Source organism: Polypterus senegalus, chromosome 3 (assembly GCF_016835505.1).
Source record: "Polypterus senegalus isolate Bchr_013 chromosome 3, ASM1683550v1, whole genome shotgun sequence".
In the NCBI taxonomy this organism is placed as follows: Eukaryota; Metazoa; Chordata; class Cladistia; order Polypteriformes; family Polypteridae; genus Polypterus; species Polypterus senegalus.
This window is the reverse complement of record NC_053156.1, coordinates 24,871,629-24,894,948: the sequence shown is the minus strand read 5'-3', so window position 1 is coordinate 24,894,948 and position 23,320 is coordinate 24,871,629. Positions and strand designations below refer to the sequence as shown.

Here is a 23,320-nt window from a genome sequence, read left to right as displayed (position 1 = left end):
TTTCACACAAATAACCGGATTAAGGTGAATAATCCAGATGATAATCCATGTTTACATGCACAAGTAATGTTCTCGGACCTCATGAATAAATGGTGCGTACGCACAAAAACGTTGCATACGATGTATAAAAATTAAACTTAGCATAAAGCCACACACATTTTCACAGCAGCCTCACACCGTGCGTACGCAAGTTTCTTCTCAGTTTTGTAAATGGGAGGCACCCAGCGCCAGAGCAGTGTCACTATTTGTGCGTTCTGCTTTTCTTTTTTAGATTCGCATTAATGATGCTGGATTTATCAAATACATCAAAATGAATTGCATATCATTTACAAATTTAATTCAATTGATTGTAATCATTCTTTAACAATATAATGGTGCTCAGAATGGCCAAACTATTCCAGCTACCATAGCTGCTTTAGCGTTGTTAGAAGACATTGCAAATGGAAGAATGAAGTATTTATAGATGATGATGACTAGCTTCTATGTTGATTTCAATTTCCAAGAGCTATCCTTTTGAAGCTGTGTGCTGCAAGGTTATTATAGTTAACAAAAACTAAAATCAAAACTGAAACTATTATTAAAAAAACATTTTCGTAAACTGAAATAAAATAATTAACAAAACCAAAATTAAAAACTAAAACTAAACAAAACTATTAAAGTAGCTGGAAAGACCAACTGAAACAAAATAATAATTTACTAAAATATTTTTAGTTTTAGTTTTTGAATGAATATTCTTGCTGTTAGTCTTTAATCCTTGTAAGTTTTGCAATCCTACTCTGGATAAACAGGTTTAGATAATGTACATGCTTTCTTAATATCAGACACTGTCTCTGTTTTTTTGTGCCTGTCCATACTCTTATTACCTGCTCTTGCTCTGCTCATTATAGGTTTACTGTTCTTATGGTGGGCTATTCAAGACTCACCACCCCTAACCTTGACACTACATGTTTGTTGCTCTTTGTTTTCCTCAATACAGCTAGGTGGGGTCTGCACACTGACTCAAGCTTAAGAGTCCTGTTCTTCCTAAGCCCTTGTGATTTTCATGAGAAAATATTTTATAAATTCTAAAATTGTGTAAAATTGTTCATATTCAGTGTCTAGTTTTGATTATGTTTGTTTTTATTAGACAAAAACAAAACTAGATAGTAAACCAAGCAGTGCAGTAAGCTTCCACTAACCTTAAATTCATATCCAAATCTGTTAAGTGTGCAGTTCTGTCCGATTGTGACACAAAAGTAACTCCGTTTGAGCTGCATGCCATAATTACTAAAACAAACTTAAACTAATATAGATAAAAATAAAATAGAAATACCTTGGTGAAATAAAAACTAAACTAAAACTAAAAATACACAATGAAGGAAAACTAAAGCTAAACTGAATTTCCAAATAAGGTCAGAAAAAATATAGAAATAAAAACTAATATAAAAAGGCAAAACTATAATAACCTTGGTGTGCTGAACTGGCACCGACATTTCAAAGGAAGACTTTGAGGAATTGTGCTGTACCTGCTCCTTTGCAAGTTCTGTCCGCTTTCAGGTTCTTAGCTACAAGAGCTTTTCAACTTGAACTTGCTGACCGATCGGGTCTTTCTCAGTCATCGCTAAGTCACGTCATGCTGGTTGTATGGGATGGTGTTAGTGATGTTACATCAGCCAGGGATGAACCCCCAAAAGAATGAGCTGGCATTATATTATCTATAACAGGAGTGCCTATAAAAACGGCAACTCCTCAGAGTCGCATATGCTTTTTTCTACCTAGTACGGCAAAAGGCAAGCAGTCCTTTTTAAGGATAGTGAGTCGCCTCAAAGAGTCACGTAAAGAGCAGAGAATCTATCCATTGCGGCACTCTGCACCAATGCTACACTATAAAGGCGCCTTTAGAAAATTAATTTGCTTATGTAAATAGAAAGCATTTCCAAACTATTAATATGCTGTTCTATAGTCCACCGAAAGTGTGTTGCATTGTATAAGCATGTGATGTGTTGCATACTATGGCACACGATTTTGGCTTACCTGTACCTGGAGAGCTGTGGTATGATGAACCTGCCCCACCAAATGATCAGCCAAATCGGACAGTGTTACAGCTTTGTTTGAATGTAATCAGACACAACATTTATTTTTAACCAATTCATTTAATTTGTGGTCAATTTCACATAGTTATATTCCTTAGTTCATTGGCCACATCTCTTGCAGCATCCACTATTGCAATTAGTGACCCCACAGTAACATCTTGTCAGCTAATGGCTAGATGGTTGCCCAGCGGTTTCCAAGGAAGAGGTGTGTGTGTGCAGCCAGCACCCGAAGATGTCCTGGGCACAGCAACACCATCACAGTGTGGATTTGCATCTTTGGGACAGTGGTCAGCTTTTGTAATATTGTTTGAAACAAAATAAACAGACTGTGGACTGCAACTCACCTTTTCACGTCTAAACTTAAACTTTGTAGTGTTTCTGCCACTCTGTATTACTCCATCAATTTCCTTTTGTTGCTTATACCCCTGCTTAAGCCGACAAATAGTACATTTTTGCTTGCCTCCACTTTGCATTAGCTGAAATTCTTCTTTTGCCAGTGTCTTTTAACAAAACACAGAACAGAAGGGGCTATTTATATTGATTTGCATATACAAATATGCAAAATTCTGGTGAGGAGTTGGGGCGGGGCTATAGACACGTGTGTGTTAAATTTCACGTTTATTGGGATTTATAAAGGGGCTGTGCGTGGAACTTGGTGTACGCACAGTTTTATTAATCTGGACTTTTTTGTGTGTATGCACATTTCCAGTTTTGTCCGTACATCCTGTTTTAGTGTGAACTTTATGCACGCCATTATATATGCAGCCCAATGAGTTCCCCTTTGTCAAAGTGCATCGACAGCGGAGTCAAAGTGCGGAGTGGTGGCTCTGAGGAGGCGGAGTGGTGGCTCTGAGGCTAGTGATCTTCACTGGCAATCGGAAGGTTGCCGGTTCGAATCCCGTAAATGCCAAAAGGGACCCTGCTCTGTTGGGCCCTTAACTCTTTCAGGGCTGATGTCGACTTTTGTCAAAATTCAGGGGTAGAAGACGGTAATCAGCTGTAAACTGCAACAAAACTCACTCTTACATTTTAGTTTGATTCTCTTTGCTAGAAGGAATGTTACATAGCTTTGTTGATTTAACCTCGATTCCCTACGCATGCCTGAGTAGCGAAGAGCAAATATCCTCTAAAATGGCATCGACATCTGACGAGAGACCAAAGTAAACGTACAAAGCAAAATATTCCATGGATGTTTTATGTAATTTTGTTGAATAGGACTCCTACGTGTTGGACTCTGAGTTTGATGCAGGTGATCTGAAGATGGATATTTGAAAACGAAAGTGAGGTACCAGCATCATCTGATTGGTCGCCAGCCGATCGTGGTGCTGAACACTTTCGTGTAGCTGATGCGTCTATAGCAGTGTTCGCCTGGGAGGACCATCACTTATGGTGACAGGAGATACAAATCATATTGCGTCACACTGCGACCGTCACCCACCTACTGTGTGAAGACAAGCAGGCAGCCGGCTCACCTTGAATTCCTAATGATTATCGAGATGCACCAGCACAGCCACTGCTGCCAGAGATGCTGCACATACGACAAGCAGCCACAGCACATAGCAACAGACGTTTTATGTTGATTTATGTGTGAAACCAGTGCACTGTGTGCTTTTCAGAAAAAATATTCAGCCCTCAAAGAGTTAAGCAAGGCCCTTAACCTGCAATTGCTGAGCACTTTGAGTAGTGAGAAAAGCGCTATATAGATGCAAACAATTATTATTATTATCGTGCAACTCTGCAAAAAAGAGTTCAGCATCATCATCGGCCACCGTGAATCTGAAAATAAGCATGACACTGATAAATTTCTTGTGTTTTATAAATATGTTATCAGTTAAATTGAAGGTTTATTTATAGGTTTCTATTACCTGATTTCACACAGCACACTCATTTCTGCTTAGCTGTGTGGCTGAGCCCTGCAAAAGAGAGGCGTATCAGTATACATGCTTCTCGCCTAATACCAGGTGTGGCTGGAATAATAATAATGCAGGTATTTTTACTTCAGTTTTGCTTTAGGTTATTCATTAGTGTAAAAAGTAACTGGACTAAGTAATCAATGTTACTTTTAACGTGTTACCCTCAATCAGTCCTCATGGTATTCAGGGTTCTCATGGAAGAACTTGATGATGGTCATGTGGACTTCTGGCCTTTAATCAGTGGTACCTTACTGCTCTCAAGATTGTGCTACTGAGTTTAGCACTGTACATTCAACTCGTCGACATAAATTTAGTGATTTCTGAAATTTTGAGACAGATTATTTCATCCAGTGGAAGGAATAATGAGATCCAGTGGAATGTTTGCCTCTTAAAGTATATTTTGTGGATGCTTCTGCCCATGGCTGCTGGAATTGTGTGTGAAGCAAATACATGCGCAGGCTGACCGAATGAGCGGACATACGTACGAGGGGGGACAAAAAATACAGAGATTCTTTTTTTTAAAAAATCATATATTTTTCTGAACATTTCCAAAATTTAATCACCCTCAAAATACTCTCATTGAGACACAATACACTTGTCCCACCACTTTTTCCATTGTTCAAAACTCTTTTGAAACTCTTGCTTTGTGATAGGTAGCCTTCAGTGACTCCGTCGTTTTGCTTCTTGTCCTCCTCTACATCCTGAAAACACTTTCCTTTAAGGTCCCTCTTCATTCTTGGAAATAAGAAGAAAAAATCGCAGGGTGCAAGGTCTGTGGGGAAGAGGACCATTGTTATCCCGTTTTTCATGAGAAACTGCTGCACACTCAATGTTATGTGGGCAGGAGTGTTTGTCGTGATGCCGAAGCCACTCGTCTGATCGCTGGAATTCAGGTCGTTTTCTCCACGCAGCATCACACAATTGCTTGAGCACTTTAAGGTAAAAACTCTTGCATGGCACAAAGCTTCTTCAACAACAACATTTATTTATATAGCACATTTTCAAACAAACAGTAGCTCAAAGTGCTTTACATATTAAAGAATAGAAAAATGAAAGACACAATTATAAAACAAAATAAATCAACATTAATTAACATCGAATAAGAGTAAGGTTCAATGGCCAGGGGACAGAAAAAAAAAAACTCCAGACGGCTGGAGAAAAAATAAAATCTGTAGGGATTCCAGACCATGAGACCGCCCAGTCCCCTCTGGGCATTCTACCTAACATAAGTGAAACAGTCCTCTTTGGATTTAGGGTTCTCACGGAAGGGCTTGATGATGATGATGGTCACGTAGACCTTTGCCTTTTAATCCATCCATCATTGTTGGAGCATCATGATGCTTTGAGTAGGTGGAGGTGGCGCAGGCCACCACCACAAAGAAACCGGAAAAAGAAACAGAAAAGAGAGTAGGGGTCAGTACGGATTTTAGAGCCACCATGAATAGGTATTTTGAGGAAATTGAACATATCGAGTATCAGGATTAAGTTAAATTAAGATTAAAATGAAGTTATAAAAAGGCCATGTTAAAGTAATGTGTTTTCAGCAGTGTTTTAAATTGCTCTACTGTATTAGCCTGGTGAATTCCTATTGGCAGGCTATTCCAGATTTTAGGTGCATAGCAGCAGAAGGCCGCCTCACCACTTCTTTTAAGTTTTGTTCTTGGAATTCTAAGGAGACCTTCATTTGAGGATCTGAGGTTACGATTTGGAATATAAGGTGTCAGACATTCCGATATATAAGATGGGGCGAGATTATTTCTTCTTTGAAAGCCTCTCGAAGCATTGTGACAGTTTATGCTGCTGTTTTCTCCAAAAGGAAACCAAACTTGATGCAAACAGCTTATTCTTTCAAGTCTGCCATCACAAAATTGATGAAGATGGTAACACAGGCACAAGAAAAAAATTGCATTGACCTTCCAGACCTTTCCCAGAGGACGCCGCTTGGCCAGGTGATGCAGAGGGCAGTCTCTAGTACACTCACCTACTGACAAATGTCGGAACTAACGTCCCTCCAGCCTTCGAAAAAAATTCTCGTTATTTTTGCGTCCACCATCGTAGACCACAAAATCCTTAACAGTAACCCAGTTAAGGGTTTGCAAGGACACATTAATTGGTATTCATGGAGAAATCTACCTCTGTCAACCAGGTTTCTCAGAAGCCAACAATCTGATTTCTCCAACCGGAATAACAGTTTACATGACATTTTAAAAATCAGGTGTCTGTGAATAACTGGGTTATTGAGGCTCATGTAAACGCGCATGTGGACCGCCTGATTTATTCTACCTTGTGCACAGTCTAAATTTATTCTTTTGTATTTTCTTTCCAGTTAATGAAAAATGCTGCTTAAAATCAATACTAAAAATAACAATTGAAGCATTGTTAGATCTGTACTGTTGAATTAGTGAATTCCACAGTCCTATATGTGTAATTGTCGAAGCCTGCGTGGTTTTCTCTCACAACTGAAAACCATATACTCCGCTTAGAAAACAAACAAATCCTTGGTTGGCCATCTGTAATGTGCTCATTACAATGGGAGAATTAATACAAAGCCTCTGTTATTTTATTGGAACTCTTGTAGGTGATTGTATTAAAAAGCCATTAATCTCATCATCATTTTATCTCCTATTACAAATATGTGACACTACAAGTTAAACAATTCAATCTTGCATCTCATTGATCACATCATTGTGTTCTCAAAGCACATACGAATCAATGGGATATGACAATTTAATTCCAGGATTGGCCATTTAGTGTTGCCTGTTTGCCTCGATTCTTGGGAGATGAGCAGAAACAGCAGTGGCTTGAAGTTGCGACTAATTTTTCTACAGATGAAAACATCTTTAACGAGGTTATACGGGTGATGAAATACAGCGTTTCAGGTACAACCCATAAACAAAATAGCAAAGCATGACGTAGAAAACGGAGTTCACCATGGCTGAAGCTCTTTTCGTTTTTTCTTTTTGACATGTGGTGATGCAATGCCATATCAACACCAATGTAAGCTATTTTTATATGTGGTTTTTCTCACGCATTATTTAGCCTCCCAAAGCAATTCGTCCGCCTGCAGTCATGTATGAGTGCAGCACTGACTTTCACCTGGTACTGCATATACTGTAAGGAAACTAGTACAGTGGAACCTCGGTTTGCGAGCATAATTCGTTTTGGAAATGTGCTCGCAGTCCAAAGCATTCGTATATCAAAGTGAATTTCCCTATAAGAAATAATGGAAACTCAGATAATTTGTTCCACAACCCAAAACTATCCATCCATCCATTTTCCAACCCGCTGAATCCGAACACAGGGTCACGGGGGTCTGCTGGAGCCAATCCCAGCCAACATAGGGCAAAAGGCAGGAACCAATCCCAGGCAGGGTACCAACCCATTACAGACCCAAAACTATTCATATAAAAATAATTAATACAAAATATAAATTAATAATACATAAAACAAATTAACCTGCACTTTACCTTTGAAAAGAATCATGGCTGGTGTGACTGAGTTTCTAAACTCTTGTGGGATTCCACCCAACGGCACGCGGAAGAGCATCCCAAAGCAATCGCAGTCTCCCAGCGCTATGGCAGTTTGCTGTAAAAGCGAATTCGAAAAAATCGTGGACATGCTGTAAGCGCCTGCCGTCGATGGGTAATGCAAGAAACATTATAAATGCGCAGGGCACAGTACTACTTGGCAACGACCCTGCCTGACTAATGTGTTTGTGTATAGGAGAGTGGTAGATCCCGCTACAATAAATAACCGCGCTGTTGCTGTTTCAAGCTGAATAAAGCTGGTGGTGTTAAAGTACTGAGACTCAGCTTCGTGTTTTGGGTCGCAAGACGGGGACTCGCATGTCACAGCACACACACACACAGTCACAATGCTGTAGTAAACTGTATAAGCTCATACGGATGTTGACTATATGAGTGAGGCACTCCAACTCAGATGGAGAATAGGAGACGATTGCCCACAAGAGAGAGAGAGAGAGAGAGAGACACACACACACACACACACACACACGCGCGAGTGAGAGAGAGAGACACACACACATACGCGAGAGAGAAGAACCATCAGCTCAGTTGTGATCGCATGACGCTCAGCAGACAAAGAATATCCAAACTACTCGTATTGCAAGACCTCGCTCGTTTATCAAGTCAAAATTTATTTAGCTTGTTTTGCAAAACACTCGTAAACCAAGTTACTCGCATTGCAAACCGAGGTTCCACTGTATAGTAAAACCTTGGATTGCGTGTAACTTGGTCTGTGAGTGTTTTGTAAGACGAGCTAAAATTTATAATAAATTTTAACTTGATAAATGAGTGAGGTGCTCTAATATGAGTAGTACGTATATGCTTTGTCCACCAAGCATCACGTAGGGATTGTGGGTGATTGTCTCACATACTTTTTCTCAGTTGGCGTCAACATCTGTATGAGCGTGTACAGTTTACTATAGCATGGTGACCACGTGTGTGTGTGTGTTGTAATGTGCGAGTCCCTGTCATGCACCCCAAAACATGAGGCTGAGTCTTAGTACTTTAGCAAAACCAGCTTTATTCAGTTTGAAACAGGAACAGCGTGGTTATTTATTGTAGCGGGATCTACCGCTCTCCTATACAGAGACACAGCAGTCAGGCAGGGTCGTGACTAGGTTAGTGGCCAAGTAATCCTGTGCACCTTGCATTTATTATGTTCCTTGCATCACCCATTGACGGCAGGCGCATACAGCTTGACTGCAATCTTTTCTGATTCACTTTTATGGCGAACTGCTACAGTGCTAGGAGCCTTGCGGTTTCTTCGGGACGCTCTTCTGTGTGTTGTCCTGTTTGGGGCAGATCCCAAAAGAGTTTAGAAACCTTACAATGCGTAAAGCATTTTTAAAATTTTGTGTCATTGGATAGGTTTCCTTGTTAAAGTCGCAAAAAAAGAAAAAGATTCCAGTGAGCCAACAGATAGCAGCGATTCCGTTAGTTTGAGTGAAAGTCGTCCTACACAATAACTCTCCTCCTCTCCTTTCTCTCGTCTCCCTCACACACCAGCCATGATTCTTTTCAAACGTAAAGTGCAGGTTAATTTTTTTTATGTATTTTTACTTTATATTTTGTATTAATCATTTTTATATAAATATTTGTGAGTTGTGAAACAAATTATCTGAGTTTCCATTATTTCTTATGGGGAAATTCGCTTTGATATACGAGCGCTTTGGATTACAAGTACATTTCCGGAACGAATTATGCTCGCAAACCGAGGTTCCACTGTACCGTCATATTTTTGGAATTTTGGTATCGACCCGGTAGCCAAGTATCATTCCTTGTGATATCCTTACACGTTTAGTCAAGCTTGGATTGCAGAGTTGAACGAGAGTCAGGAAGGAAAGACCTGATTTCCAAGGCAAAATAACTTTATTGTTGACCAGGCTGGAACAGGTTTAAGGCTTTATTCAAAATAGGAGCTTTTACTTCAGCACACAAACACACAAAAGACATGAGCAGCGACAAGTACAATCCCTTCTTCAGATTAAACGAGCACAAAGTCTGTTTCCATGAGCGGGTTCAGTGGCTAAGAAACACTGGCTGGGGCAAACACAGTCCAGAGAAGAGCGGAAAAGGAGAGACCAAAAGGGCAGGGGAGAACTCGGTTTTAAATATTCTAAACATCGTGCAATAAGCACGCTACACAGTTAAGCATGCAGCTGAGCTGTAGAGGGCACGTTAAGGGTGTGCTTGCATCCAACTGAAATACTGCCTAAGAGGGAGTTTCCAAAGAGCAGTGGTGCTAGTTTGCCATTGGTTTACAGTTTAACAAAGTGCCAGCATACAGCTGGCGGTGGCATTCGGGAGGAATGCACAGCAGACCGTCAACCAGGCTGTCTTTGTGTAGCTTGCACTGTCCAAGATGGCGAATGGTCAGCAACAGGGGTCATAATTGGTATAAATAACCTTTAAATCCTTGGTGTTCAATGTGTACATTGAGGGCACACTGTGACCCTTTCTTGGTACGTTATGTACGAATTGGGAGAATATCAAATTTAAGAGTGCGACCAGGCCATTCTCATTAACCTTTTCATATTTTGCTTGCTGTGGCCTTGGTGACAATGTACACTCGCCCTTTGTCCTCTTTCTTTTAGGAAACTCTATGTAGTCATCTCTGTGATTATGTGCCTTTTCGCTTCATCTCTTGTGGCGTTTTTCTTGTTTCCTCGGTCCATCCTGGTGGAAGATGATGGGACTAAAGTGGTAGTTGTACGTTTTGATAAGAACCACACTAAAGTTTTCATCAGCATGACGGTAAGTGTTTTTCTTTTCTTTTTTTTATAAATTAAATGTTATATGGGGTTCATGGATTAAAGTCAAACACTTTAATTTAATATAGGAGCTTTGATTCTGATTACAAAAATGCAGCTTTTGGGGTGCATACTGCTCCGATACATAGCTTATGTGACAGACTAAAGGAGGACCGCAGTTATTGGTAGGCTGTTTTTATTGCAGAGCACCCTGAACGTCAGCAACTCCAACTTCTTTACAGTGTACGTGGACAGTGTGACCAGTCAAGTTCTGTTTATGAAGACCATAATTGGTACCCAGCAGCTAAATAGGATCATGGCAATACAGCCTCTCACTCAAAAACAGGTGGGCTATGCTATGTTTTCTTATTTTACTCATCTCTCTCTGTATGTGTGTGTGTATATATATATATATATATATATATATAATTTTGCCGTCTGCATGGAAAAAATTAAGCAAGACTTGCATAGATGGTCAAGCCTTCATCTCACTCTAGCTGGAAGAATTAACGTTGTTAAGATTAATATTCTTCCTTTATTTCAAAACATTCCAATATTTATCAATAAATCATTTTTTAAACAATTAGATTCAACAATAACCTCATTTATTTGGAACTCAAAACATCCATGTATCCAAAGAGTGACCCTACAAAGACCTAAGGCAGAAGGTGGTGTGGCTCTACCTAACTTTCAGTTTTATTACTGGGCAGCAAACATACAAGCTATAAAAACCTGGACACAAATAGATGAACATACACAGGCTTGGTCCGCAATAGAAGTAAAATCCTGCAGTACTTCTTTATATTCCCTGCTTTATGCCCCAATAAAGTTATCGGCAATATACTCTGTGAACGCTGGCCCGGACACACACAGACGGACAACATGTTTTCAACCCACACACTGTTTATTTACAATATATACAATATAAAAGTCCAGTGCACACTCACACGACCCCAGTGCCTCTGCACCGATTTCCCCAAAGTCCAGGGCCCACAGTCCTTGTGCCTTCCTGGCCGCCTCCCGTCCTCTCTCCAGCTCAGTCCTGCTGCCTCCCGACATCCACCCCTGACTGGAGGGAGGCGGCCCCTTTTATGGGGAGCCGGATGGGCTCCAGCTGCTTCCCGGCACTTAACGGTGGCCACATCCCTGTGTGGCGGAAGTGCCGCTGCGCACCGATGCCGTCCGTGTCTCCCGGTCGTCTTCCCCCCGGCACTTCCTGGTGTGGCGGAAGTGCCGGGCTCCCGGAATAAACAGGCACTGGGGCGCCACCTGGCGGTGGCCACGGGTCCCTACAGGGCTGGGCTTCCAAGCCCTGTACCCGAGGCCCCCTGTCTAACCAGGACGGACGCCCCCACTCAGTCTGGAGGAGGCATACGCCCTCCTCCGGTCCTCTAAGGTATCCCGGCCGAGGGCCACACGGGATGAACCGCATCGGGGCGCCGCCTGCCGGTAACCACGGGCCCCTACAGGGTAGGGCTTCCATGCCCTCGACCCGTGGCTCCCAATAGAACCAGGACGGACGCCCCCTCGCGGTCTGGAGGAGGCACAAGCCCTCCTCACGTCCTCCTGGGCGTCCCGGCCGGGGCTCCACAACTAATAACCCAATTGTGCTTCACTCACTCAGAATATGGAACCAATGTAGAAAGCATTTTAAGATGGAGAAGCTTCTATCTGTGGCACATCTGCAGGAGAACCACCTCTTTCAACCTTCGCAAACATATGCAGTTTTTAATATCTGGAAAAAATTTAGGATTAACTTGCTTAGAGATCTTTATATAGACAACATATTTGCATCCTATGAACAATTATCATTCCAAATTTAACTTTCCAGCTACACATTTCTTTCACTATCTTCAAATTAGGAACTTTGTTAAACAGAACCTACCCGATTTTCCTCATCTTGCACCCTCGTCCATGCTGGAAAAAATATTGCTCAATTTCAAGGACTCAGACACCATCTCGGCAATATAATATTATTTTACAGTCCCTCCCTTTCAAAGATACAAGAGGACACTGGGAAAAAGATCTCTTAATCAATATATCAGAAAAGGAGTGGAAAGTAGCAATGCAGAGAATTCACTCGAGCTCCATATGCGCAAAGCATACAATTATACAACTCAAAATTATATATCGAGCACATCTGTCTCGCCTAAAACTCTCCAAAATGTTTCCAGGGCAGGAGCCAACCTGCGAACGTTGCAACCAAGCCCCAGCCTCACTGGGTTACATGTTTTGGGCCTGCACCAAATTAACATTATTCTGGACCAAAATGTTTAATTGCCTTTCAGACAGCCTTGGGGTCACAATCCCTCCTAACCCATTAACAGCTGTGTTTGGTGTTCTTCCAGATGGGTTAAAAGTGGAGAAGGACAAACAAACTGTGATTGCATTTGCTACACTCTTGGCACACAGACTTAATTTGCTAAACTGGAAGAATCCTAACTCTCCTCTTTAAAGTCAGTGGGAAACCGATGTTTTATACTATTTGAAATTGGAAAAAATCAAATACTCAGTTAGAGGATCTGTAAAATTTTTTTCAAAACATGGCAGAATCTAATCAGTAATATTTTAAAATAAGCTCTTAAAGCACAGAGGAAGCAATTATCTCCTCATTTCTTTTTCTTCTCCTTTCATCTCTATTGGCTTATCAAACTCATCAATTTAGGTATGTTTACAAGCCTTAAGTTTTACCCCATTGGCTATGCTCTCTCTCTCAGTGGTGGGGATCGACTTGTTCTCAATCCTATTTTTTGTAAAAATTGATCGATTTGTATGGAATGATTACAATAAAATGAATAAAAAAACAATGCCAATTTTAATAAATAATCACCACACTTGTGGCTTAGCGACGGGGCGTGGTGGTGTGTGGCCAAAGCAGTTCCTGAGGAGTTCGTGATGTGGGCGTTTCTCACCCAAGTGCACAGGTGAGAAATGGTCCGCATCTGTAATTGTTGCCAGGGGCTGCTGATTGCCACGACTACCACGTCCTTTTCATAAATAAGAAGCGCAAGTCTGCTAAAGGGGGAAAAAAAAAAGAAAGAGAACAGGAAAGAACGGGAGGTTGTAGGAAGGGCTGAAGGAAGTGGTCGCTTCAGCTGAGCGATCAAGGAGCTGGAGTGATCGGCGAGGTCGATGACTGGCCGTGGAAGATAGCGGGAGTCAAGGAGGCTTTGGGCTGGTTTCGCCCCAGCGTGAGCGCCTTGGCTGCTGGGAAAATAACCCAAGTCTTGGTCTGGTTTGGAGCCCAACGTAGCCAGGGATCAGAGGGCTACTAGACCAGAGTGAAAGGCAGCTGTTCCTGCAGGTAGGCGACTCTCCTGTTGTGAAACCCTATGGGAGAAGCAGGGGATCCGCCAAGTAGAAAAGGTAGCATGAAGACACCGTGCTTTGGATATTTTAAAAGAGACTGTTTCATGCCATTGTTTTAACCTCGTCGTTTTAAAGGATTTATTATTTTTAACCTCCACTTCACTTCTGTTTTAATGGATTATTTATTTAATGACTTTGGAAGCACTGCACTTATTTATTTGAACACTTTGTTTTTGTTGATTGTTTTTAATAAAAGCACTTTCCACTTTTGCACCATCCCCTTGCTTTGTTGTGCCTCACTGCCTAGCTCATCGGTAACATTACCAACGGTGTAGGGTTCAAGGGCTCCCGTAAAGACAGATGGGAGCGTGGAGTGAACCCGCATCGTCGCACCCACTGGCTCTCAGCAGCGAGTCACACCTCACCTCGTCTTGCCCCTTCGTCTCTTGTTGCTACTCCTTGGCCTTACACAGGAGCTCCCTGTGAACATTGGGTCACTCCAGCTGCTCCAAAAAATGTTCCGTTGGAGCGGTTCTCTTCAGCCCCCTTGAGTGTCATCCCTGTGCTCCTCCTAGGTGCTCTCCTCCCAGCTGCCGGCTCCTTTCCTCTGCACCCTTGCATTCCCTGATCCTACTGCTTTCATTCACGCTGTCTCTTTCCTCTTTAACCTCCTCCAGTCGTTTGTTATCTCCCTTCCCTGTGCTGTGCAGGCTCCTTTATATGGCCTGATCGGGTGCAGATGTGACCTGAGGTGTTAATAAGGCACTGGACTAATCCACTCGCAATTGCATGTGAGTGTGCAAGCAGCCAAGCACTGCAGTCAACCCCAGATCAGAGCCGCCATACGCACACCTGCACCTTCTTTTGAGCCTGCATGCTCTAGGGACGTGATTACTTATTTAAAAGCCAGCACAGTGCCATGGACCACTTATCACAAGAATCAGTATGTGAGAATGCGGGACTCGCTTCTGCTTTGGGAGCCTCTTGAACTCAACACCATCGATAGTCATGACCGGGATTAGCCGGCAAATGAGGACAAACGCACACAAAGAATCTCTCTATTATATAAAAAAATCTTGGGTTGAGACGTCACCTTCTTGGAAAGACACTTTGACGTCCCGCGAGAACAACAAATTTGAAACAAGATCACGGACATCTAACCTCTCAGTTGTTGGAATGCTTTTGGCAGACACACTTCATGTGCTCTCAGCTCTTAAAAATTTTAAACGTTCTAGATGGCACGAGCAATGACTAAGCGAAGAAGAAAGAGCAGCACGTCTAAAAGGGACCCAAAAGTGTTGGAGAGAAAAGAATGCAAAAAAGAACATTAATAATCTATGTGCAAATTCTGAAAATAAGGAGCGTAATAATCAGCCTGCACCAAGTGGAATTGAAAACCTTGTGGGTCCAATTGGGGTCAGAAATAAAAGACTTAAAATAAAGACGTTCAAAAACGTTGGTGCGATGCACATGCAGAGCAAGTTACAGATTATGAAAGTAGTAAAATTCGAAAGTATCAAAAAAAAGAAAGTAAAGATCGCATTAGCACAAACAAACGGAAATTATTACTCTGTGAAATAACGGAACAGCAAAACGAGATTGAACATATGGACATAGGTGATATGTCAGAAGTATGTAGATATTATAAGGCTTTAAAGTTTAAGTCAGAGACTTGTAGATCGTCTCATTCGTGTTGCCATCAGGGAAAAGTAGTGTTTCTTCTCAATGAAGAGGCATATCCACGAGAATTAAAAGATTTGTTGTTTGGTGAAAGTGAAATCCACAAACACTACAGGCAAAATATCCGAGTCTACAATAATCTTTACGCGTTCACATCATTCAATGGTCAAAACGTAGTTTTACACAATAATGGACCATACACTATGAGAATCTGTGGTCCCGCAACAATTAAATCTATGACAAGTTTAATTTAGAAGAAACCACAATTCGGTCAGGTGTATATTTATGATCACGGAGAAGCGATGCAACATAGAATCGAAAGAGTATGTAACAATTCCCATGAAAATAAAAATCTCTTTGAATTGTATATCCGGTTAACCAAATCTGGGGATGGGCGAGCGAAGCAAACAGTGCCAGTCTGTGAGCTTAAAACCCAGATTAAAACGAGTTAAAAACAAACGACCATCAGGCCCTTCAAGTCTTGCCTAACAAGCTCAGCACCTCTCCAATTCCGTCTCCCCAGCTCACCCATTGCTTGCTCAATTGGTGGAGACACTAGTAGCCATGATCCTTACCTCCTGACCTCCATCTTAGCCTCCTCGAGTGGTGTCGACCAGACTGCTTGGGATCGGTTGTCCTCCCATCTTCCTTCAGGCTCTTGCAGTAGTCACTCAGATCCCAGGGTAGGATGCCTCCTTGATCGCACTCCTCGAAAATTAATCAGTGGGGACGATCTGACGAAAGAAGCGCCATTCCCTTGCTCCCTCGTGGGCCAACAACTGTGGTGCTTCTCACCCTTACAGGCTGCCGGGCTTACCCTGCCGCTCTCCCAATGCTGTTGTCACGGCTGTCTCTCTGTCTCGTTTTTTTTCTCTTTCCGATCTCCCCTTTTTTGTTTTCTTCCTGGTGTAGCACTTGGCTTCCTTTATAAAACCAGGAATGTAGCACAGCTGCGGCAATCTTCAGCTCCTGGTGCCAATTAGGGACACGGGCGATCCAGCACCTGTGCACTGAGTGCAGGGCCCGTCCGCTTCCACAAAACGAACAGGAGCCGCTCTCGCCATGCCCCCACACAAATACACAAGTGCAGTAATTATTTATTTAAAATATGGCAACCAGCTGCGGGCGTCACTTTACCACACAGTGTAAACTAAGACCTAGGGGCCTTTACATGCAAGTTGTGAATGTGCAAGAACAAAAACAAGTATGCACTAGCCCAAGGCCTATAGTGAAAAGCTGAACTTTAATTCGATTGTTCTAAGGGCATAAGGAATGAACATGACACAGGAGTCGGGCCTACACTGTGACATCACAATGGTCCAAGTAGTGCGTAAGGGAAGCGCAAAATAAATTCAGGCTAATAGAGAAACTCTCTGTCATTACATACAGGGAGTGCAGAATTATTAGGCAAGTTGTATTTTTGAGGATTAATTTTAATATGGAACAAACACAGTGCTATCAGTCAATCCAAAATGTTAATAAACCTGAAACCTGAATGTTTCACAACGGAAATGTGAGTGTGAACATCATCAGGGGAATACATATGTGCACACAATTATTAGGCAACTATTAGTGTGCAGATTTATTATGCAACTAAAGGAAAAATGAAAATTTTCCCATCTCACTTGTTTATTTTCATCTGTTATAGTGAGAATAATAAACAAACACCTCAAAATTTACAAATAAACATCTCTGACATTTAAAAAAAAATCAATCAATCAATCAATGACCAATATAGCCACCCTTCTTTCCAATAACAGTCATAAGCCTTTCCATTCATGGAGTCTGTCAGTTTCTTGATCTGTTGACGATCAGCTTTTGTGGAGCAGTGACTACAGCCTCCCAGACACTCTTCAGAGAGGTGTATTGTTTTTCTCCCCCGTAAATCTAGCGTTTAAGAAGTGCCCACAAGTTCTCGATAGGGTTTAGGTCAGATGAGGAAGGGGGCCATGTCATTATTCCTTCATCTTTAAGGCCTTTACTGGCTGGCCACGCAGTGGAGAACTTCGATGCAAGTGATGGAGCATTGGCCTGCATAAAATCATGGTCTTTTTCCTGTATCACTGTTTGAAGAAAGTGTCTTCGAAAAACTGGCAGTAGGTTTGGGAGTTGATTTTGAGTTCATCTTCAATGCAAAAGGTCCAACTAGCTCATCTTTAAAAATACCAGCTCATACCAGTACCCCACCTCCACGTTGGAGTGGAGCTCTGTGCCCATTACTGATCCACAGGTCCATCCATCTGGTCCATCAAGAGTCACTCTCATCTCATCGGTCCATAAAACCTTTGAAAAAAATCTGTCTTCAGATATTTCTTGGCCCAGTTTTGACGTTTCAACTTATGTTTCTTGTTCAGTGGTGGTTGGGTTTCAGCCCTCCTTACCTTGGCCATGTCTTTGAGCACTGAACACCTTGTACTTCTGGGCACTCCAGGTAGGTTGCAGCTCTGGAATATGAAAGTACTGGAGGATAATGGGTTCCTGGTAGCTTCACGTTTGATTCTTCTCAAATCTTTGGCAGCTAATTTGCGTCTTTTGTTCTCAACACGTTTCTTGCAACCCTGTTGACTATTTGCAACAAAATGTTTGATGGTTCTGTGATCACACACCAATATCTTAGCAATTCCAAAAGTGCTGCATCCCTCTGAAAGACTTTTTACAATTTTTGACTTTTCAGAGTCAGTTAAATCTCTTTTTTGGCCCGTTTTGCCTGAGGAAAACTAGCTGCCTAATAATTCTGCACACCTTGATATAGGGTGTTGATCTCCTTAGGCCACACCCTCCCTCATTACACAAATACACATCACCTGACGTGCTTAAATCCAATAAGCATTCAAGTTAATACAGCTTGGAGTTGGAATATACGCATTAAAAATGATGATATGGTCAAAATACTCACTTGCCTAATAATTGTGCACACAGTGTACATTAAGAGAGCATGCCAGATCAGAGACCAATCAGCCTACCTGGCTGTCTAGCATTAGCAAGACAAGCAGCTACCTATCCAGGTTGTAATGGTGGTATGTTGTCACACTCATTAATTTGCTTCTGTTTTGGGCACAATTAGAATGCTTGAGTTAAAGAATGTTAATCTGCAATGTATGAATACAAGTGTAAACCACATCTCCTAATTGTTCTGGTTTGTAATGGTCTGTTAAGCATGTGAAGGATTCGGGACATTCTGCTCAGGTCTAAAAGTGATACTAGAGCCCTTCTCATCCTTTCTCTAGCCGCTTCTCATAGCTGGCCTTCACAGGGCCGTACTTAAGATGTTTGTTTGTTTGTTTGTTTTTTGCAGGTGAACTTTACAGTGGATATGGAAATTGGCAGCAGCTTGTCATTTGTCTAGTGAGTAAATTAAATATGTAAATCTACTTTTTGTTCTACATTTCAAGAGCTCGCATTGAGCTTTATATTGTTTTCTGCTTCAACTACTGCACGAAGGGGCCAATGTGGTTGTAGAAGCCCACAGGTGTTGTAGACCTTTGTTTTAAAAAGAACACTCTGCGTTTTATGTTTTTTTTGCTGTGTTAAATTCTTAATAATTTTTCATGTACTTTCAGTACATTGTTGTGGCACTTTGATCATGGGTTTGCAGTTAGTGTGATATGATTCATTAAGTACAAGGAACTACAGTATATGCATGTATAGTGTGTGGCCACCAGGGGGTGCCCCAGAGCCCCAAACAGCAGACACAACTCAGCCAAACACAATTTTAGGTAAAATAAAAGGATGTTTAAAAAGCAATTATTCCCTTACAGGGTTAAATCAGTCCAGCACAATAATAATACATACAATTAGTCCGTTCTTCTCTCCTTCCACCACGAGTGTCGCCCACCTCGTCTCGACTCTTGGAGACAATAGGGACAGCGTTCCCCTGAAGCTCCTCTTGGTGGCACTGGATTACCCCAATAGGGCTGTCTCTCGAGACTACAGCTCCCAGTATGCCCTTTGGGATTACAAATGGGAGTTCCCCCAAAAGGGATGCTGCCACCTTATGTACATGAAGCAGCCTCCCTCTTTCCTTCCATTATAGTAGAGAATTAACCGTGATCCCTGTGGAGATGCCAGTCCATCCACTCTGACACTTACAATTGTATATGCTGCCACTTTGGGTTCAGAATGTGTATTTTAACCCCTACATTTCATTAATATCCTCTGACTATTAAATGGGAGACCATCTGGAAAAGCTTGGGTTGCTGCTGGAAGAGGTGTTGGTGAGGCCAGCAATGGGTGGTTACCCTGTGGTCTGAATGTTGATCTCAATGTCCCAGTGCAATGTCCCAATGTCCACCATGCCCTAGTCACTCTGGCCCCCAAAACAGCCTCTGTCTCTAATTGGCTATCTCTTTCACCACATCTCCACATAATAATTAATGTGTGGTGGGCATACTGGTGCAAAACAAAAAAAAATGGCTACCATCGCATCATCCAGGTGGATGCTACTACACATTAGTGGTAGTTCAAGTGGCTCCCCACTCACTATGAAAAGCGATCTGAGAAAAGTTATAATAATAATTGTTTACATTGAAATAGCAAAGTTTAAACCCCACTTAGTACCCTGTTCGCGTCTGTACTTCTCCATAACTGTTAATAAGACATAAGCAAACATCAGGCTGTGGCACTGAAAAGCATGAGATGTTGCAGAACGGAGCTGTGCAAATGTGTAGGTAACCAGGAAGTCCTGCACTGTCATGAACTTCACCAATCCTTTGTTCATCTCATCTTTTGCAAAATACGAAGTTACGTCAATAATTATCTACACTTTTGTGGTAATTTTATTTTGGGCTGCTTTATAGATTTCACCAGAGGTCCCCAACTCCGGTCCTGGAGGGCCACAATGGCTGCAGGTTTTCATTCTAACCTTTTTCTTACTTAGTGGCCTGTTTTTGCTGCCCATTAACTTCCTTTGAATTAATTTTAATTGACTTTTTTTTTTTTTTAAGATTTCTTCCTCTGAATTGTTTAATTTCTGTCCTTAAACGGCACCCAAACAGAAATGAGAAGTGAGTGAGCCAACAGAAGACCAACTAAGTCAGGGCCTCGGACTCCAACCAATTTCACTCCAACCAGTTGCTTAATGAGGTGCTGATTCTTGTTGTTAAACTCATTCTTTAATTCCATGGCTTGTTGCTGCTCTCATTGTGCAATAGCAGACATTTCCGAAATTCTTGATTTTCTCTTTTCTAAGAGCGCTGGTCAAATGTTTTGGGAAACCTGAGCAGCTCAACATTCCTAAGACATCCATCTTTCTTTATTTTCAGATCTCGTATGATGGACACAGTTGGCTGGTCATGTTTTGGCTCATTTTGTATCTCATTATTGTTTGGCTGCTAATTAAGGAAAAACAAAACAATTAAGGGGTCTGCGTCTTCAAGAGCAACTCAAATAGAAATTAATTCAAAAGAAGTTAATTAGCAGCAAAAACGGGTCACTAATTAAGAAAAGGGTTAGAATGAAAACCTGCAGCCACTGCGGCCCTCCAGGACTGGAGTTGGGGACCTCTGGCTTACTTGGCTTGGAGTGTGGGGGGACAGGATGGATGGGAGGCATCAGTCTGTGGTCACAGTGGTGAAGTTTCGATTTTGATCAGTCAGTCAGAACTGCCCATTCTTTGATGAAAGAAGGCGTATGGCGCTTTGTGCTCAACTTGTAAACTGCTCTTGGTTGTTTCTTCACAGCACATTCTGCACGATGCCCACAGTTAAGGTGCATAATATCGTAGTGTTTATGCAGTAAGTATCATTGTTTTATTCATTTAATGTGGGTGATGTTTGGGTAACTGCATCCCTTTGAGTGTTGATCTTGTATCTCCAGATTACACTTTGAGTGGTTCAGATTACAAGTTCAGTGGTTGTTAGCTTTTATGGTTGATTTATTTTAAACATTTGTAGTGTAGCATGTTGTTAACCAGTCTTTAATTTTGTTAAAATTCTTATTTTATATATGTATTTTTTAATTCAGTTTATTATAATGTTTGAATATTTATTAAAATAACCTTCAGTACAACTTCTTTACTTCATTATATAGTAGGTAGTAAGAATGGCCAAGTGCCCCTCATTGGCTGTGTTACACATTAGCAGACACAAACACTGCACTGTTCTTGTGCTAATCTACCCTCCATGTTAATATTGTCATACTCCAGGGTACAGGTGAACTCTAGAAGGAGACTTTGTAGTGTTTGATGACTTTGTTGTCTCTAACATGTACTGTAATAAGCTTGCTGGTAGTGTTTAAGTCATTAATCATTTTGCTACTTGATCTCTCTCTACTTTACTTCCTTTTCAGGACCTCTGTGAAGACCTCTTATATGGTTAGGACTACCCAGAATTCTTTGGAATCATACCGGTACATCGACTGTGGTTCAAACTCGACAGCACGTAGTGGGTATCCAGTTCCTTTTGTAGCTCAGTGAGAGGCTTGCTTGCGGCTGCAGATAAAAACCACATGTTCTTGGAATCGGAACGAGCTGCCAACCTGCCTTTTTTTGTGAACATCCATGCCACTCTCTTATGATGTATGGTGGTACTTTTTGAGGGACTGACAGATTGAGTATTGAGCATGTTTTCAGAATTGGTCAGAGTCAGCTTTCTGTTATAAAAGATGTGTGTCATGCTGCAGGGCCATTTTTTTTCTTGATATGAATGGATAAACAGTACATAAGATTAAATATTTGGTGTTCAACTATTATAGTTATCTTGTTCAATTTCCTTGATGCAAATATTTATTTATTTAATAATCGGGAGTGGTCTCCCCTGGACTTTCTCGTATACTCAGATATGGGGATGGATATTTGAGAAGTAAACCGCAAGAAAATGATTATATTTTTATATTATCTACATTAAAGGACCATCAACAACAAATCAAATTAAATTAATATGAATAATTATTATAAAAGTAAAGTTGAATAAATCTGAGTCTGCAGCTGCATGAATAAAAGGTAAAGTACCACTTCTGGTTAGTGGAAATAGCTCAAAAGTTGATAGATTTCTATGTTTTGTATCTAATACATGAATGCAAAATTTGGTTGTCCTAAGTGAAAGCATACTCAAGTTATCGTGTTTATATACACACACATACACATAATTCCAAAAAAGTAGAGATTTGTCAAAATGTCGAAAATTGAATTTTTTGGGGATTCCAATACTTTCTCTATACTTTGTATTTGAGAAAGTCAGGGAGGTTTAAAACTTCGAGATTCATCAAAATCTCGACGTCGAATCTTTGGACGATTTCATTACTTTCCTATACAGTAATCCCTTGCTACTTCGCGGTTCACTTTTCGCGGATTCACGACTTCGCGGGTTTTTAAATATAGTAGTAGTATTTCCTACTCTAAGAACAACAAAACAAGTTCGGTGACTAATTGCGTTGTAACACGGGCTGTGATTGGTACATGGGAGGGAGACAACAAATCACAACTTCCCGCTTTCTAATTGGGCCCGTGATTGGTGCTTTGACTGATGCCCAAGATCCCACAGAATTTCCCCTTGTCTCTCTGTCGCGGCCATTTCGCTTAAAGCTTTCTCGCTGAGCGGTTTACTTTTCACTGTACTGTGTGTGATTTTTTTTTTTTGGTTTCTTTGTGTTGAACTTCGCTTCAATTTTAACCCCCTGCAATGGCTTTCAAACGTGCTCCTTCTTCCAAGGCTGGTGCTGAGCCTAAACGCCAACTAATGATGACGATCGCTGAGAAGGTGAAACTTCTGGATATGCTGAAGGAAGGGAGAACGCTCGCAGCTGTGGCCCGCCAATATGGCGTGAATGAATCCACCGTTCGCTACATCTAGAAGGAAGAGCCAGTTCCTACTACTGCTACGGATACACCTTCGGAAACCGTGGAAGAGGTGCCCCAGGAAATGTTAGGTAGGTCCCTGTTATTAATAGAGTAAAGGGTGGGCTGTAAACAGTACAGAAATGGTTTAAAAACGTCCAAATACATAAATATGGTGTCCCTACTTCGCTGAAATTCAGTTATTGCGGCCGGCCTTGGAACCTATCTCCCGCGATAAACGAGGGATTACTGTACTTCATATATGAGAAAGCATTAAAAGCAAAGAGGCTTTATTTTTGCG

The 23,320-nt window shown here is 41.4% G+C and overlaps 1 protein-coding gene across 1 annotated transcript in view; it reads left to right on the top strand.

Annotated features, from left to right (window-relative positions):
- Positions 1–21,933, top strand: part of LOC120524932 (transmembrane protein 106C-like) — a 32,609-nt gene extending 10,676 nt beyond the window's left edge. The window contains exons 4-8 of the mRNA XM_039746806.1: positions 10,104–10,263; positions 10,465–10,605; positions 18,544–18,593; positions 20,927–20,980; positions 21,534–21,933. Of these exons, the coding sequence (XP_039602740.1) occupies positions 10,104–10,263; positions 10,465–10,605; positions 18,544–18,593; positions 20,927–20,980; positions 21,534–21,660 (532 nt within the window). The 3' untranslated portion in view covers positions 21,661–21,933. The remainder of the gene's footprint in view (positions 1–10,103; positions 10,264–10,464; positions 10,606–18,543; positions 18,594–20,926; positions 20,981–21,533) is intronic.
- Positions 21,934–23,320: the final 1,387 nt, after the last annotated feature.